The 18,075-nt window shown below is 50.0% G+C and overlaps 1 protein-coding gene across 1 annotated transcript in view; it reads left to right on the forward strand.

Moving 5' to 3' along the window:
• Positions 1–18,075, forward strand: part of TBCD (tubulin folding cofactor D) — a 2,329,415-nt gene that overhangs the window by 1,428,007 nt on the left and 883,333 nt on the right. Inside the window, exon 25 of the mRNA XM_085616794.1 lies at positions 4,286–4,348. Within this exon, the coding sequence (XP_085472920.1) occupies positions 4,286–4,348 (63 nt within the window). The remainder of the gene's footprint in view (positions 1–4,285; positions 4,349–18,075) is intronic.

Below are 18,075 nucleotides of genomic sequence, written 5' to 3' on the forward strand. Positions count from 1 at the left end.
TGGGTTGAGATGAGAAGTTGGCATATATGTGATTGACCTTTTCATAAAAGTAGCTGGCAAGTGAGTTGCACAGGGATTGTGAGGGGGCTATAGTGAAGTTCGACGATTGCCCTGATAGCTTGGCTACTACCTGGTACAATTGTTTATTTGAATCTTGAGTGGAGTCTATTTGTCCAAGGTAGTACTTGCTTTTCTCCTGTATAACCAGAAGTTTATACTTAATTAATGCATCCTTGGGCAGATTTTTACATTATTGTCATAATCTGTCCGCCAGTGCCTCTCGAGGTTTCTACATCGTTGTTTTTCTAGTCTGAGGGCCTCTGAGAACCAAGGGGCATAAGGGGCTAGTCGGTTTTTGGAGGCTTTTTTTAGTGGTACCAGGGAGTTGAAGGCATTATGAAGCCATTCGGAGTAGTTAGATGAGGCGGGGTCGGGTGTGAAGTCAGGTTGCGTGGAGAGCAGGTGAGTTTTAAGAAGAAGCTGATCCATGCTGTTCCAGGCTTTGAACAATATGGAAAGATTTAGCATAGAATTCGTAGTAGCTTTCCTTGTTAAGTGAATTTTAAATAAAACTGCGCAGTGGTCAGTCCAGACTAAAGGCAGGATGTTTTTCAGGGAAATTAGTTGATTACTGGTGAACAGACCATCAAGTGTGTGGCCTGCTGAGTGCGTGGGGCTAGTTACCAGCTGGGTAAGGCCCACTGTCTCTAGTTCTGTGATCAGTGAGGAGGTGTCATTATCTGTCTGGTTCTCTAGATAAAAATTAAAATTGCCTAAGATGGTGAAATTGGGTTCGCATGCTAAGGGTTCCAGCAGGTTGCCCAGAGTGGAGAGAAAAACTGCCTGTGAGCCCGGTGGGCGATAGAGCAGAATACCCTTAAAGGGTTGTGAGTGGGTGAGCATAATGGCGAAGTTAAAAGCTTCACAGACCAGTGAAGGCATAGTCTCCACACTAGCTTGGTATTTATCATGATAAATAATTGTCAAGCCACCTCCCTTTTTGATAGGTCTATCTTGTCTATAAGCCAGGTAGCCGTCGGGTGTTGCAGAACAGAGATCACGTCCAGATGAAGGGTCAGTCCAGGTTTCAGTTATAAAAAGTATATCAAGATCATGATCTTTTAGGAGATCCGATATTTTGTATTTATGCTTAGCTAGGGAGCGTGCATTTATAAGAGCTAGGTGAATGTTATCCTGGATAGTGCGCGGAGGTGGCATCTGTGAAGGGGCCGTTTTGGAGTGGAGTTCCAGTTTAAACAAACAATTGGGACAAATGAGAGGGAAAAGCGTGGTTAGAGAACCTGTGTCTAGGTGGGGATACATGTGTCCCTTAGTTGCAGAGCAGATGTCTTTCAATTGTTTACTGGAATAATGCAGTCTCTTACCAGGTAGATCTGATAACGAGGAGCCAGGGGATATGGCCCTAGGCCCGGGATATGGCCCTGGGCCCGGGATATGACCCTGGGCCCGGGATATGGCCCTGGGCCCTGTCCAGGCGCGGGCGGGCGCAGACGGGCTTGCCTTTGGCATGCCGGCTTGTCTTTGGCGCGCCGGCAGCGCGCCCACTGCGCGTGCGCTCTGGCATTCGTTTAAGTAGCGATGTTGCGGGTAAAAGCTAGCCCGCTAACCGCTGCCCAACCGGAAACACTCGTACTGCTTCTTTACAAGTTTCGCCCCAGTTTGCAGATATGGGTAACTTTTTTCGCTATCTGATTTGTTGATGGCGGTCACTTTTCTTTTGGTGTCCAGGCCTATCTTCTCTCCCAGTCCGACTGTGATTATTGTTCAGGGATTACAAGTTGTTTATCTGTCTTTCACATTGGGAGAGTAGTAGTGCATCCTGTTGAACTCATGCATATACAGGGGTCTCCTGACAAGGATTTAGATGTGTCCTTGCAAGAGTAGGTAGGATCAGTAGCTCTCACATTTAAAGATCCTTGCCAGATCCAGTTGATATCACTCTATCTTTGTCTAAACCTATGAAATTATGAAAAGTTGACTATGTGAAGTAGGTGGTTGGTAGAGTATTCCTAAGGTCGACATTTGTTAGTTATACACACCTACATTACATTTTAATAAGTTTCGTTAATATTTTTCAAATATAGTTTTCTCACTTTAATTTGTGCTCACCTTTGCCTTCCCACCGAAGCCATTGCCGAGGAACATGAGTAGCCAAACTCGTTTCCCCAAGACAGCGCAATAATGCGTCTTTACTGAATCTTTTCATGAAGTGTAACTTTACTTCCAATATATTTCTGTATGTAGTTTTTACATTGTTCCATTTGTTGCTTTACAGTTCAATATTTTGATAAATTCATGCAATCATTTACAGAATATTACATTCGGTGCAGTTCAGTCATAATTTTCACATTAGACCACGTAATTTTTTTACACATCTGAAAGTAAATACGTCTGTTCAAGATTGATACTGTTGTTGTATGTGAACTGGTGGCGACTGAGCAGGATGATATTAGTGGGGCGGGCACTCCAAGGGTGGCAGAACTGGACCCAGACGATGGACAAGAGGGACAATCTCCCTAAAACAATCAGGAGGTATAGCATTATAACACACAGACGTTGGGGGCCTCACACCACAGCCTGTCTATCAGAGTGCAACTCAAAGGGGGAGGGGGGATAGTTTTGTTTCTGCGGGACTGTTGATGAACACATACTAGAGAATGTCAATGGTACGTTATGCACACTTGATATTAGATCCGAACATCCAAATGAATATGTGTGTTGACACTGTATAAATGCCAATAAAATATGGTTTAAAAAAAAATAATGATACTGTTGTCTACCATCTACCATCAAATGTATGTTTCGTACTTTCTGGATATCAGTTGCCTACAGACAGTACATTTCAATTGATTACTTCGGAGTCATCCTTCCACCAACGACTCAACATAACATCAATGTCACTTGAAAATAATGTCATTGTGTAGGATCAAAGCTTTGAAATGCTGTTACTGTAATAATAACTGCATGTGTAAACAAGTGTCTTTTCAGATGCCAAAAAACCATGTAGCTGATAGCGCCCATGTCTTGTTCAAAGTTGTATCCCGATCAGCTGCTACGCTTTCCCCTACAATATATCCGTGATAGACAGGCCTTGTGAGAATCATGTTCTCACCGGAAGGGGTTTTCATTGATCTGGGCCTTTGCACCCTTCATGTCTAGCCCCTCGAGGCTATATTTTGAGGCCTGAGATCTCTTTGAAGGTCTCTTTATGTAGGGATTGAAGGCATGTGGCCCTTCTACCGTAGTAACTTATTAGATCATCCTGGCCCTATGATAACATTCTTATCTTTTTATTGGGGTTTGGTAGATTTGTTTCCTTCCCATTACATAAGACAATATAGGATCCATGTTGTGACTGTCCTCTCTGGTTCCTTTACTGATAGAACACATATATTTATCTCACCATTTCTTGGTATCTTGGAGAAATTGCATTCCAGTCTCAACAAATTATAAAATAGAATTATTTTTTTTTAAATTTATGCCACAATCCCATATTACTTCGCCTTTTTTAAATGTATATAACTCCTTAGCTACCTTACTTTTTAACGTTGGTGAATCCATCTTGTTTGTCTGAGCTTAGCCAAGGAGTAAGGTTGCATACTCATCTATTTCCATTGAATGCATGACATTCTTTTTTGTAGTTAAGAACACTATCTCCAAAATGTGTCAACATTTGTTTTTTAGGGGATATAGTCGATGCCTCATAGTCACCCTGCTAATGTGGCACTGTGTTTGTCAGAGACCGATCTTCATAGCCACTAGTGCTGCCTGTAAAAGGAACAATTGCTTATGTTGTAGACCACCACCAGTAGCCCTCTTTTGGAGTTGTTAGTCACTGGGTAGCTGCACCGAGCTGTGGCGTGGGGAAGATGAATGCACCAACAATAGATGCTGTTAAAGGCCTGAGAGCCCATGGGATCACTTACCACCCGCTACTCTACAGGTCACACTCCTGCCTGGCACAAGGCTCATCTTCTTACTTTCTCTGCACCCAGTTTTCAATTACATCACCTGTGGCAATTTGAAAGGTGAGTGGAAACTGGCATAGTGCCATAAACGAAACAATGCACACTAGGACGCAAAACACGAAATAAAGTGGAAACCGTTCTCTTTTTGTGTAACGCATTTGAATATTTTGCAGATAAAGTAGGTTTTGTGTTTGGGAAGGATAGCAACCTAACTAATGTAAATTTGATGTTTGTTGTTACTTTGACTAAACTGAATTCTGCAGTAATCTGGATCGTGTTTTTTTTTTTGTTAACAGTGTGCTCTTTGATTGAAAAGCTGTCTCTTTCGAAATTGCCTTACCACGGTCATTCCATAATTGGTACGTATTATATTATCAGGCTGGGTGGAAGTGGGGGAGGGGTGTGTGGGGGTACTGTCTCATTGGACATACCCATTGGGTATAGCTTATTTCATGGGGTTTTGTGTTTCGCTTTCCATTGCCAACTGTTTCAAACCCTGCGTAACATTGTGATTGTTCTTAAAAAGAAAGCCTGCATTTACAAACCAATTTGAGGCCCACCAACGCACAGCCTTTACCTCTTTAACTTCCACCTCCTTACCTACGTACTTCTTCTTTCTGTACCAAGTGAGAATTGGACTCAGTGCGATTTTGTTTTGTAACTGGACCATCCCAGGAGTCACTTTTTTACTTTTAGGTCTCTCCTAGAGACTACTTTACATACATCTTGTCATAGACCTGTTTTTGCATAATACCAATACTTACAATGGGCATTGGATCAGCCCATTGTTCATCATTGGGTGGCTTTTTTGTCAACCTCATTTGCTTGGTTTCTTCTTTTGCTCCTCTTGTGTTTGTTTGTCTCTCCCCTAAAGGATAGCTTCGTTACCATCCACTTGATTGGATGGCTTGTATCATTTCACTGCTTTCATTAAGAGAACTACTTTTTTCTTTTTTTATATGCAGCCTACCATTTGGCAACAGAGATCCGGTCAATGAAGTGCTCTATTGCCATCTTTTTTAGAGGATGGAGATTGTAACTTAATGTTACATTTGTCTCAGAAGTTAGATATTTAGACCGGTGCCTCTTACTGCAAAGACCTATACAAAGTCGTTACTAAGCATTTAGAAGTAGTTGCTGATGTCAAGAGGTCTAGAGGTTTAAAGTGGGGAGGCTCCTAAGGAAAAGTGTGGATAAGTGCCATAGTGGTTACTCTGAGCCGATGATATAGAACAATATTCCGCGCTCTGTGGCTTTCGCTGCTTGTGGCCATATCATACCCAATAAAACTGCCCTCATTGTTCAGGTCCCCTCATTTAGTAATGTCAAGTTTCAGTAGCTGCTACTTTATTTTCACTGGCCGGCAGCATGCCAGGGTGACCCAGTAGTGGTAGATCTAGGGAGTATAATACAGACTTCACTGCCTCGCCGGCCTTCCCCCAGTCCTGCTGGATCAGCTCATCTGGACAGGCAGCCTCCACTCGCCCTCTCTGTTTTGACTCCCTTGTCTTCCAGCTGTGCCCTGTGTGTGTGTGGTGTGTGTGGGATCAGCCCTTTGCAGCTTACCTGGTCAGTCCACTGCCGTACCAAGCTATGCTCCCTCAATTTGCCCCGAAATGTTGTCCATACCTGACAGGCCTTATGAGATGATCTTGCATACTTTAAAAATTGCCTTGTTTCCACTGCATGCTGCTCCTGCACCTGCTCAGAGGTGATAAATCTGTTATCGCAGTACAGGTCGTCCACAGTTTTGCAGCCTCTGTTGCGCTACCAGGCGTAGGACATTTCATTCTGTAGGGCAGAGAAGGGCCGCAACCTCTACAATGCAGGATTATGGGTGAAGGGCGCCCTTTGCAAGGTCTTAGTGACCACCCTATGCCAGGGGAAGTTCCTAGGGACTCCTCTACCCATCAGGAAAAGCTCTGGGAGTGAGAACGGCCCACTTGCCTTTACCAATAGATTTCGCTCCCAGTTTGGATTATCCTTCAACCAACTAATTGTGTGCTGCAGTTGCATTGCCACAGAATACAGAAGGAAGTCTGGGAGCCCCAATCCACTCAACATTAGGGAAAGCTTAAGAATGTCTAGTTTCACTTGGCTCCTTTTCCTGCCCCATACCAATTGGCCACACATCTGATCTAGGCAGCGAAATTCTGCCATTGGGATATGATACATCATGTTTTGCATTCAGTGGTCCAGTATATGGGATGACATCCATTTATACATTTCAACTGGAAAGCCATATGCTTCAGTTTTTTTTCCCCACAGGAGGGTCTCGGGCACCTCCTGCAGCTCCTTCAGCTCCAGTGGAGCTTCGGGCTGCTGCCGCTAGTCTGCCGACAACCTCGGCAGCCCTGCACCTTACAGGTACCCTTCTAGCATCTCTGCCTTAGTTGTGCAGACCCTAGCGAACCCAGAGATAAGGTGCCCATTCCCGTCTAAGCAGCTCCTACTCCATTTTCTTTCATATCGTAAAAACATTTGCCATGGATTCTCAGAATCTCCTTGTAGTCCTCCCATTCCAAACCCCCTGCTTTCTGCAGTCCCTTGAAGAACCAGGAATTACATTCACAGATGTGGGCTGCACACCCCCGTCTGCCAGCACTTCAACCCCGAGTGTCCATAATGTCATTTTAGGCCTAGGTCCTCTAGGAAGCAGGGTGACTAGAAGTGGTGAATGATCTCGAAGGTATTGGTTCAAGTATGAAGAGTGCGGAGACACCGCTACATCTTCCCTGTATCCCAGAACAGACTAATCTACTGTATACCCTATGCACATGTGAATAGTAATGGTAGGCAAGATCCCCTTATGATGGAGGCGCCATACATTAATCAGTTGCAACTCACACAACGCGGATTCACACTGCAGTTCCTCTGGCCGTTTTTTGGCCTACTTAACGTTTTTTCATCGACCGAGCAGTATGCCCTTTTTCTACTCTTCTTCAATGTCCTCTATTAAGCCCTGTGAGTCCTTTGGATGGGAAATGTCCACCACGGACCCGCACTTGGTTTACATATGGTGCCTGGGTGAGCACCATGACTCCGAGTGCAACTCCTGTTGCCAGTTCCAACCGAAAGCTTACAGGGAATGCCACATGAAGCTCTTGCAGCGTGAATGTCAGTGTCATCAAATCCTTCTCGTCATCCTCAATCTCCTACGTGCAGTACGGACGGACCGCACTAAGAGCCATTCCAGCAGGTGTCATTCTCCTTCGACGTCAGGAGGTAAGACTCGGTGTCTGCGGTTGAAATGGTGGCACTGCCCACCTTTGTTGCCTACCACTGGTCCTCACTCTTCTGTTGAAGTGTCGGGCATGGGTCCGCCCCACGTCTCCTCACCTGTCCTGGGGCTGGGGCATCTTTGACCAGATGAGACAATATTCTCAAACTCTTTAATCTGAAAGAAACACGTAGTGATAAATTCCTTACCTTATAATTACCCCCAGGCGTCAGACTATATCCACAAAGTTTTCGTCAGCAGTACCCCTGGGCGTAGGAAGGTGGCGTCGTGCGGCTACGCGACTGTCTTTGGTGTTGTGGTCACCGAGAGGACGTCAGTTTTCATTCTTTCTTTTTCCGCGGCAGCAAGTGCAGATACAGAGAGAGAAGTACCCCCAGTCATTTTTTGACTGAGTTTTTCAAGGCTTTTGTCTCTCTTTTTTCGAGTTGATCGACTCCTGGTGCCGTAGGGATGCCCGGCTTCAAGTCTTGTGGGGACTGTCATCGCATGATGTTGGTGACGGACCCGCACCGCGTTTGTCTCTACTGCCTGGGGCGAGACCACAACCCCAAGTTGTGCCCCGACTGCCGGGCCATGGCACCGTAGAATTTGCGGGAGCGGTCCCGAAAGTTGCTTGAAGTCTGGCAGTCGGCTTCTCACCGCTCAAGGTCCCGGTCCCGTGGGAGTTTGAAGGACCAGTCGTGGAGCCATCACCATCGTTCGTCGGAATCGAAGTCTTCGTACTCGGGGTCAGGTAAGACGAAGCATCACAAGAAGTCGAAGAAGCACCATCGCTCTCCGACTTGCCCTCGCCCGTCGCACGATGTGGCTGAGGGTGCGGGTGGGGCCTCTGCCGCAGCTCCGGTAGAGCCTACACATTCGCCATCAGCGTACCCGCCCTTCCCTGGTCCGTCGGCGACTGCGGCCCAGCTGGAGGAATTTCTGTCAGCCATGGCCCACCTCTTTGGGCCATCAGGCCCGGCCAGCGCGCCCCGCGTGCCCGACTTGGGGTCCTCGCCCTTCACTGTCTGCATCTCCGGCACCTCTGTCGGCTTCGGCCCCGGCGCCACAGGTCCGCCATGGACCCAGGCCTGGATCCCGGTCGACACCGGTTGTCCTTGTTACACCTCCATCAACGTCGACCCCACCGGCACCACCTCCTATGTCACCCGTGACACCGGCCTATGTCGGCCCCAGTTTCAGCCCTGATGTGGCCACGGAGCCGGAACGGCGTCGCTAGACGCCGATTCTGACGCCGATGGGACCTTCTTTCCCTATGTCCAACCTCCGTATTTTCGGCCTGTACATCAGCCTTCGGAGGAAGGGGAGGACTCAGCTTAGTGTGAGTATGACCCGACTGTGCAGAGGAGCAGTGGGATACAAGTGGTCTTGACACCTCTCCTGACCTTTGCATGCCAACTCCTCCTACCGTGGCTATGGGGTAGGGTGCTAGTTACGCAGTGGTGTTGCGTAAGGCGGCCAAGGCTCTCCACCTCCAACTCCCTACAGTGGCCGTCAGGACTAACCTCCTGACAGAAGTGCTTCAGCCGGCGGCTACCTCTGCAGAGCCTCTGCAGCCTTTTATGGATGCACTTTCGGATGTTATTTTGGGCACCTGGTCCAGGCCCAACATAGGGGCTCCTGTGGATAGGAACGTGGCTCAACGCCATCGCCCAGCCTCAGGCGACCCCCTTTTCCTCTCTCAACACCCCACCCCTGAGAGCTTGGTTGTCCAAGCCTCCATGTCCCAAAGCGCATTCCCTACCGCATCCCCGGATAGGGAATCCAAAAGACTGGAGCAGATTTTTTCATCCGCCAGTTCAGGGCTGTGGTCTGTTAACACTGCATGCCTCTTGGGCCGTTATTCCCACTCTGTGTGGGACACGGTGGCGCAAGTGCTGCCTCAGTGTCCGAAGGAGGCCCGGACAGTGCTGTCTCAGGTTGTTGCTGAAGGGAGAGATGCAGCCAAGTTCACAATTCGATGTGGCCTTGACACGACCGACTCGCTGGGCAGAGCGATTTCCACGACAGTGGCGTTCTGTCGCCACGCCTGGCTGAGGACTACTGGCTTCTCTGGGGATGTCCAGAACACTCTCATGGACATGCCCTTTGATGACATTTGCCTTTTTGGCAACAAGGCAGATAGTGCGTTGGATCGGTTTAAGGACTCATGGGCTGCGGCCAAGTCCTTGGGCCGTTCGGCCTTTCGTCCACTCGGCCTCCTCCGCCTTCTGCTTTTCGCTCTTTTCGTGGCCACGGAAGGGGCGCCCGACACGTTTGCTTCAGAGCCACAGGCCTGTGCAGCAACAGCCACTGCGCGGCCGCGGATGTGGGACCCGCCATGGTGGGTCAGGGGGCCAGCGGGCAGGTCAGTTCACCTCCACCCCGGCCACCACTGTCTCCAAACCTTCCTAGTCTGGTTTTCAGGCCCATCAATCACCAGTGGTCGGTAGGATTCGCCATCACCTCCCCCACTGGCGCACCATTACTACAGACAGGTGGGTTTTACAAATAGTCCAAATGGGGCTACTCCCTCCCCTTCTAGACTACCCCTCCAGCCATGCCACCCCAGTACCACTGCATGTTGGGGGATCACTTGGCAGTTGTTCAACAGGAAGTTGTGGCCCTCTTTGCCAAGGGGGCCATCGAGCGCGTTCCTGCGCCAGAAGTAGGTCGTGGTTGTTACACCCACTACTTTCTGGTGCCCAAGAAGGACAAGGGTCTGCGTCCTATCTTAGACCTCCGGAACGTCAATCGTTTCCTCCGGAAGGTGAAGTTCAAGATGTTAACTCTGGCTCAGGTCTTGTCTGCTCTCGACCCTGGAGACTAGATGGTAGCTTTGAATCTGCAGGACCCATATTTCCATATTCCCGTCCTGCCGGCCCACCGGCGTTACCTGCGGTTTACGGTAGGCCACAAGCACTTTCAGTGTACCTAGCTCCCCTTTGGCCTTACCAGCGCCCCTCGGGTGTTCACGAAAGTGATTGCGGTGGTTGCAGCTCATCTGCACAGATCAGGGGTTCCAGTCTTCCCCTATCTCGACGACTGGCTGTTGAAGGCAGGATTGCCCCAGGACGTCGTCTCCCACCTCCAGACTATGGCCGACCTCATGCATTTGCTGGGGTTCTCCATCAATGTGTCGAGGTCGCACCTGATTCCCTCTCGGGAGCTCTTCTTCATCGGAGTGGTTCTGGATACAACGCTCTTTTGGATCTATCCTCCCGAACGGCGAGTCCAGGATATTCAGGCTCTGATTCCGATCTTTCGGCCTCTATCCTGGGTTTCTGTCAGGCTGACCCTGAGGCTGCTGGGCCTCATGGCCTCCTGCATCCTGCTGGTCAATCATGCAAGATGGCATATGCGGGCTCTGCAGTGGGACCTGAAGTTCCAGTGGGCGCAGCATCAGGGGAACCTGTCCGAGTCCGTCCAGATCTCAGAGGGCACTGCGCGACAATTGCAGTGGTGGCTCACAAACCGGCATTGGGTCAATGGCAGATCCCTCTCCCTTCCCCAACCGGAGTACACAGAGGTGATGGATGCGTCCCTCCTGGAATGGGACAGCCACATGGGAGAGGTGGAGATCAGAGGCCTCTGGTTTCCGGCGGAGTCCCGGCTCCATATCAACCTTCTGGAGCTCCGGGCGATCTGACTTGCACTGAAGGCATTCCTTCCCTCTGTCAAGGGGAGAGTAGTGCAGGTGTTTACAGACAACACCACCGCCATGTGGTACTGCAATAAACAGGGCAGGGTGGGGTCTTGGACCCTCTGTCAGGAGGCTCTGCGCCTCAGGACATGGCTGGAACATCAGGGCATTTCCCTGGTGGTTCAACACCTGGCAGGTTCATTGAACGCCAGGGCGGACGAACTCACCTGCTGGTGCATGATGGATCATGAATGGCGTCTTCACTCGGACGTGGCACAAGGTCTCTTTCAACAGTGGGGAGAGCCTTGGTTAGATCTATTCGCCACCGAAGAGATCGCGCAATGTGAGCAGTTCTGCACGTTGGAATTTCCAAGGCGGCGCTCGCTTGGCGACGCTTTTTGTCGTAGTGGAGTTGCGGTCTGTTGTACTCCTTTCCGCCTATACCACTTCTGCCCAGAGTGCTAAAGAAGATCAGGCGCGACTGGGCCCAAGTCATCCATGTGGCTCCGTACTATACTCGAAGAGTATGGTATCCCGAGCTACTCAGTATGACCATTGTTTCTCCCGATCCGACTGCCTCTTCGAAAGGATCTTCTGTCACAGCTGCAGGGGATGGTCCTCCACCCGAACCTGTCCAGTCCCCACCTCCTCGCGTGGAGATTGAGCAGCGGCAGTTGATTCCTTTCGACTTGCCTCCTGAAGTTTGTAATATCATTCTGACAGCCAGGCGTCCCTCCACTAAGTTGGTATACGTCTGTAAGTGGAACAAATTTGTGGCATGGTGCACATCAAAGGCTGTGGATCCCCGTTCTGCCCCTCTTTCAGAAGTCCTTTTGTTCCTTCTTTCCTTGGCCCAGCAGGACTCTGCTCTGGGCACTATCAAGGGCTACCTTTCTGCTATTTCAGCCTTTCTCGGGCTCCCTGATCAGCCCTCTCTTTTCAAGTCCCCTGTTGTAAATAGATTCCTCAGAGGCATTACTCACCTTTCCCCTCTTATTCCTTTTGTGATGCTGCAGTTGGACTTGAACCTAGTTCTCACTTATTTGAGGTGCGCTCCCTTTGAGCCTCTTCACAACTGTCCTCTACATCTCTTAACTTTGAAGACTGCTTTCCTGGTTGCCGTCACCTCTGCTAGGCGAGTGAGCTCCAGGCTCTTTCTTGTAAACCTCCCTTTCTGTCTGTCCATCCGGACAAGGTTGTGCTCAGAACCTGTCTATCCTTTCTGCCAAAAGTTGTCACTGCTTTTCACATAGGGCAAACCATCACTTTGCCAACCTTCTTTCCACCTCCGCATCCTTCTAGAGAGGAAGAGTGGCTCCACCGTCTGGACCCAAAACGTGCGCTCTCATTTTACCTGAACTGCACACAACAGTTCCGGGTGGATGACCAGCTCTTTGTTGGCTACGTTGGCGCCAAGAAAGGTCGGGTCGTGCACAAGCGGACTAACTCCCGATGGGTCGTCTTGTGTATTAAAGCCTGTTATTCTCTGGCAAAGAAGGAGCCTCTGTTGGGCTGCGCACCCATTCCATCAGGGCAATGGCTGCTACTACGGCGTTGGGACATGGTGTCCCCTTACAAGACATCTGTCAGGCAGTTGTGCGAACCTCGCTGCACACTTTTACTAAGCATTACTGCCTGGACAGCCAAGTCCGGAGAGACAGCTTCTTTGACCGTTCAGTTCTCCGGGACCTCCTGGTGTGATCTTGGTTCGCAGACTCACCACCGGGGTTGGTATTGCTGGGGTTTCTATTCTAAGGTAAGGAATCTATCACTACGTGTTTCTTTCAGATGAGCAAGTTACTTACCTTTGGTAACGATATATCTGTAAGAAACATTAGTAGTGATAGATTCCTTACCGGCCCACCCATCCTCCCCGTTCTGTGAACTGATTTCTGGGGTTAAGGTCATCCCTTTCAGGGCCCTAGTTTCAAGGCACCAGTTGTCAGTATCTTGCATGGCTCTGCGTTCGTGGCACGGAAAGTCGTGTACAGAACTGACCTCAGCGTGCGAGGGCGGCGTATAAGTAGCTGCCACAACGTCATCTCGGCGACCACGACGCCAACGACGGACGCGGAGCAGCACGACGTCACCTTCCGACGTGCAGGGGTACTACTGACGTAAACTTTCCGGATCCAGTCTGACGCCTGGGGGTAATTCTAAGGTAAGGAATCTATCACTACTAATGTTTCTTACAGATACATCGTTACCAAAGGTAAATAACTTGTTCTTCTATTCTATGATTTTCACCTCCCTTTGGATCGCCCTCGGGCCCCACTGAAGTGCGTGCGGTCATGCCTGGGACCCAGCCGACGGGTTCTCAGTCTGCTTCAGATCAGCGTCCTGTGTCTCACATCTTAGTTACGCCGGTGCACAGCCTGTCGAGATTCCCACCTTCGGCTCTTGCTTCTGGTCTGTCAGCTTCGATGTTGGCATAGGGCTTTTGTCTGCAGGCTCCCATAGAGGTGCTGTCAACACTCTTTCCGGCATCCAGGTGTCGCTTGCTCTACGTTGACCAGCTTCAGTTACGGCTTTGGATGCGGAGGCGATGGAGCGGACTGTCTCAGACTCCCTTCCTCTGGTTTATCCTTCTGAGGACCATGGTTGTGGAAGGTCGACAGACGGTGTGGTATGTCCCCCTCCCATTTCAGATACGTTCCACCCCCTATGCAGTATAACTGGTTACTTGACTTTGGTGACGTCAGTGGCTTGGAATCTTCTCAAGCCTCCAGCCTCTTGTCTCCATCCTGGTTTGGCTACAGAGGCGAGTTCCATGCTGGCAGACATGCTGTATCGAATTTTGGTCGTACTGGATTTACAACTGCCTTGTGTGGAATTGTCAACAGCCCCTTTAATTGGCGTTCTGCATCCTGACCAGGGTCATTTTGAGCCTGTTCTTCCTTTTGCTAGCTGTCTTTTCGTTATCCTGCTGGATGCGTCGGCTGAACCTGAAATCGCTCTATTTCTGAGAGGCATCGTTCAGCCCCAGGGGATCCCTCCTGTCTCCTTAAACATCTCTCTACTAGGAGCTTTGTGGTTCCGGCTGCTTTGGCCACCCAAAATATTGATTTTCTCCCTCCTGTTCCTCCTCCGGAGAGAGAGGCCAGGAAATTTGACGCTTGTGGTAGGTGTATTTTCTCCTCTTCTAGCGCTGCTCTGCTCTCTAAACACTTCTTGTGTCCTCGCCGGGTTCTCCCATGCCCTGTGGGACTCAATGGAACACCTCTTACCCTCCCTTCCGGAAGAAGCCTGGAATGCTCTTGTTCCCCCTGAGTAGGAAACTGGGCCTCAATATACTATATCAAAATGAAGTATTGTGTGCAAAGAGTCCAGTGGATCCCCATAGGCTTTGCAGAGGCTAAAGTAGATAATACTAATGCTCTCTTTTGTAGTAGTGTGGGTGAGCAGTCAGGTTTATCAGAGGGCAGTGTTAAGCATTTATTGTACACACAATCACAATAAATGAAACACACACTCAATCTGAGACCAATTTATAAAAATAATACTTGGTTATCTTTATTTTGCAGAACCACAGTATTTGTTCATAGGTAAATTAGTTTTTCAATAGAAATACTTTTCAGTTTAAAAAACTGGACACTACAGGTTTCAAATTTTACAATGTTAACCTTTGGGAGGAATATAACATTCAGCGTACATAGGGATAATATCGACTTACAAGACCAGTCTTCGCAAGTTAAGGTCTGTATTAGGCAAGGTTCAGTTCAACACCAACAGTGCACCACCCGCAGCACAGGGGCAGCCGGGTGCGGGGTGCAAATTCGAGGTAAGGCACTCAATACAAATCAATGGGGATTTGGGCATCATGCAAAGGCCAGAAGGCCTATCTAAGGACACCTACAGCTGCAGAGGTAAGTTGCGATGCCCTGAGAAGTAGGGACATCTTTTGTTCTGTTCACCAAGTCGGAGGGGTGCATGGGTGCAGTTTGGTTTTGGAAATGGCTTACCTGCAGTAGGTCGCAGTTGGAGGGGTCTCCGTGCAGAGGCTCCAGATGACGTTGAAGAGACCAGGAGAGGTTAGCTCACGGTATTCTCGGGTTCTGGAACACTGTGGAGCCTAGCTGGAACCGGTGGGCCACTCTGACTCAGGCCGTAGGCATCGGGTGCAGAGGTGGAACCGGGACCAGGCTTCGCGGTTCTTCAGGTCACAGAGTCCTTACTTTGAATATGGTTGCTGGGTGAATAGGTTCTCTGTTCTCTGGAATCTTGATCCCGATTGAAGGCAGTTCAGTCTTCCCAGGATTCTGGAGGTTGTTTGGCTGCAGGACAAGTGTTTTGGTGCACTATCGTCGAGGCTGGAGACAGGCCGGTAGGGCTGGGCCAAATCAGTTGGTCTGTGCAGCCTTCTCTGCTGATGCAGCTCTGTAGTGTCCAGCTTTTCTTAGGTTGTCAGAAACTGAAGTTCAGGACTCAGTGGGGTCTCCTAAATACTACATTTAGGGGCTTTTAAAGGAAGTGCCCGGTAGTAGCCAATGGGCTCCTTACCTTAAGGTTGACTACACCCTCTAAATACTCATCCCACATGGTGATTGGAGGAGTCCCACCATCTTCAAGATGGTGTACACTGAAAAGCGCACTTCACTTCACCTCGCCTCCAGCATCTGAGGGGTGGAGTTGGCAGAGGGGGGGCACACCTCCTATTCTTTCTATGTTTTCCACCTTTCCTCCTGCCAAAAAGGGGGTGAGGACTGGAAGAGGGCCTGCTCCTTCTAACAGGAGCGGCTGGGTTTGCATTAGAAAGGCGGCAAGGCCTTTGAAGCTCTCTGCCACGAATGGCTATTCCTGCCCAGGCGGAGGTGAGAACACGTCCACCCAGGAAAGGCATTGTTCTCGGCCTCAGAGTGTGCAGGCACTCTCCCTTTGAGGTCAGAACACTGTCTGGTGGTAGCAGGCTTGCTCAGGCCAGTCGGTGACCACATATAGGATTGGTAGGTTTGAGTGGACCCCTCTAGGGGATCCTCTGTGTGCACTTTTTAATAAATCTGACACTGGAATCAGTGCAGGTTTATTACGCTGAGATGTTTGTTACCAAACATCCCATATTTCAGTGAAGCTATCATAGAACTGGGGAGCTCGTAATGACGAGTGTACAGCCCATGTATTTACTATTGCTTCCCTGGCCGCTTACAATATCCAAGAATCGACAAGGATATTGCAGGGGCATATCTGCTCAGGCAGATATGCCCTCACAGGAGATATAGTGCACCTTGCCTTAGGGCAAAGGCCTGCTAGAGGGGTGTCTTACCTATATATCATGCAGTGTCTATGGGCATGACACACAGGGATATGTGCCGTGCAGACGCTTCAATTTTGTCTGCACCAAGACATGCAGGCTGCAGTGGCAGTGTGCATGTGCTTGGTGAGGGGTCCCTTAGGGTAGCGCAATTCATGCTGCAGCCCTTAGGGACCCTCTTTACCCACAAGGCCCTTGGTATCAGGGGTACCTCTTACGTGCAACTTATATGTGGGCTAAAGGGGTGCTAGTTGTGGAAACAAAAGGTACAGTTTAGGGAAGGAGATCTGCACAGGGGACCTGGTTGGCAGGGATCCTGTTCACTTCCAGTCAAAACTACATAATTTTCACACACAAAGTGTGGGCTAACCATGTCCAAAAGAGGCACTTTGCTACACCTTGTTACGTGAAGGGCAACAAGCTGCCACACTTATATGGATACCACAGATTGTATTGGTCAGGCTATGGCCTCTTCCATAGCTCTACGTCGGCATGCATGGTTGCTTACTTCCAGGTTTTTGGAGGCTGTGCAAACTACTTTAATTGACATCCCTTTTGATGGCGCTTCCCTTTTTGGTGTGCATGCCAACTCGGCCTTATGCCGGTTCTGAGATAGTCATGGTGGTGTGGAGTCCTGCAAACACAAGGAGATAATGGTTTGAGCGCTGAAACTTTCCAGACACTGACCCCCCGTCACAGACCTGGGTTGAATCCATCATCGTTCTTTAGCTCAATTTGCCACCCCAGTTCAGACCCACCCATATACAAATCAGTCTTGACCCTGTCCCTCATGGGAACAGTTCAGCCCAAACTGCCGGGCCACCAGGTCTTCCCTGGACCGGAAACAAGCATCCTGGGACCGGTTTTGGGATAACACTCCTCATCAGCCATGTCTAGCTTGAATCCATTGGCAAAGTGAGCAAGTGACCCACGTCTGGGCATACCCTGCCAACTTAGGGTGACCAAAGCAAACACAAGGAAATCGATGATGGATTGAACCTACATCCTATAGGCAAACAATGTTGTGCACTGCTCAAGGCTATTTGATTAATCTGTAAGAGACACGTTAGTGATAGATTCCTTACCTTAGAATATCCCCAGGCGTCAGACTGGATCCGGAAAGTTTCGCTTAGCAGTACCCCTGCACATCAGTAGGTGGCGTCGTGTGGCTCCGCGTCCATCGCTGGTGTCGTAAGCGCCGAGATGACGCCACGGAGAGTACTTAGGCGCCACCCATGCGCGCTGACGTCAGTTCTTTCATTTTCAGCGCCAGCAAGCGCAGATCCGGAATGAACACGTACCTTAGTCTCTTTCGACTACTATATTGGGACTTTTTGTCTCCTCTCTTTCTCCTGGTGCAAGTAGGGATGCCCGGCTTTAAGTCCTGTGGGGCCTACCGCCGGAATGTGTCGGTGGCGGACCCCCACGATGTTTGCTTCTACTGCCTGGAGACTGCCCACGACTCCCGGGACTGCTGAGATTGTCGAGCCGTGGCCCCCAAGGCTTTGCGGGAGAGGCGTCGGAAGTTGCTGGAGGTCTGGCATTCGTCACGCTGCCGCTCCGGGTCCAGGGGCCGTTCCTGGGACTGCTCGCGGGACCGGAGCCGTCGCTCATCCGGCTCCAAGTCTTTATCTTCGGATTCTGGTAAGCGACGTTATAAAAACAAGTCGAAGAAGCGTGTTCGCTCTCCGACGTCACCCCGTCGCTCCCCGGAGGCAGACGAGGGGGACAGGTGCCTCGCCCCGGCAGCTCCTTTGGAGCCTGGGAGTCCCGCGGCCTACCCGCCATACCCGGGTCCGTCGGCGACTCCCGAACAGGTGCAAGAGTTCCTTGCTACCATGGACCGCCTTTTTAGGCCTCGGGCTCCTGCCGGCGAGCTTTCGGGCCCTGCGGTCCCGTGTCCAGATCCTGTTGGGCCGGCGGCTCCGCCACCGGCGCCATCCCCGGCACCACAGGATCCAGCGGCTCCGGCCCC

Source organism: Triturus cristatus, chromosome 7 (assembly GCF_964204655.1).
Source record: "Triturus cristatus chromosome 7, aTriCri1.1, whole genome shotgun sequence".
Lineage (NCBI taxonomy): Eukaryota > Metazoa > Chordata > Amphibia > Caudata > Salamandridae > Triturus > Triturus cristatus.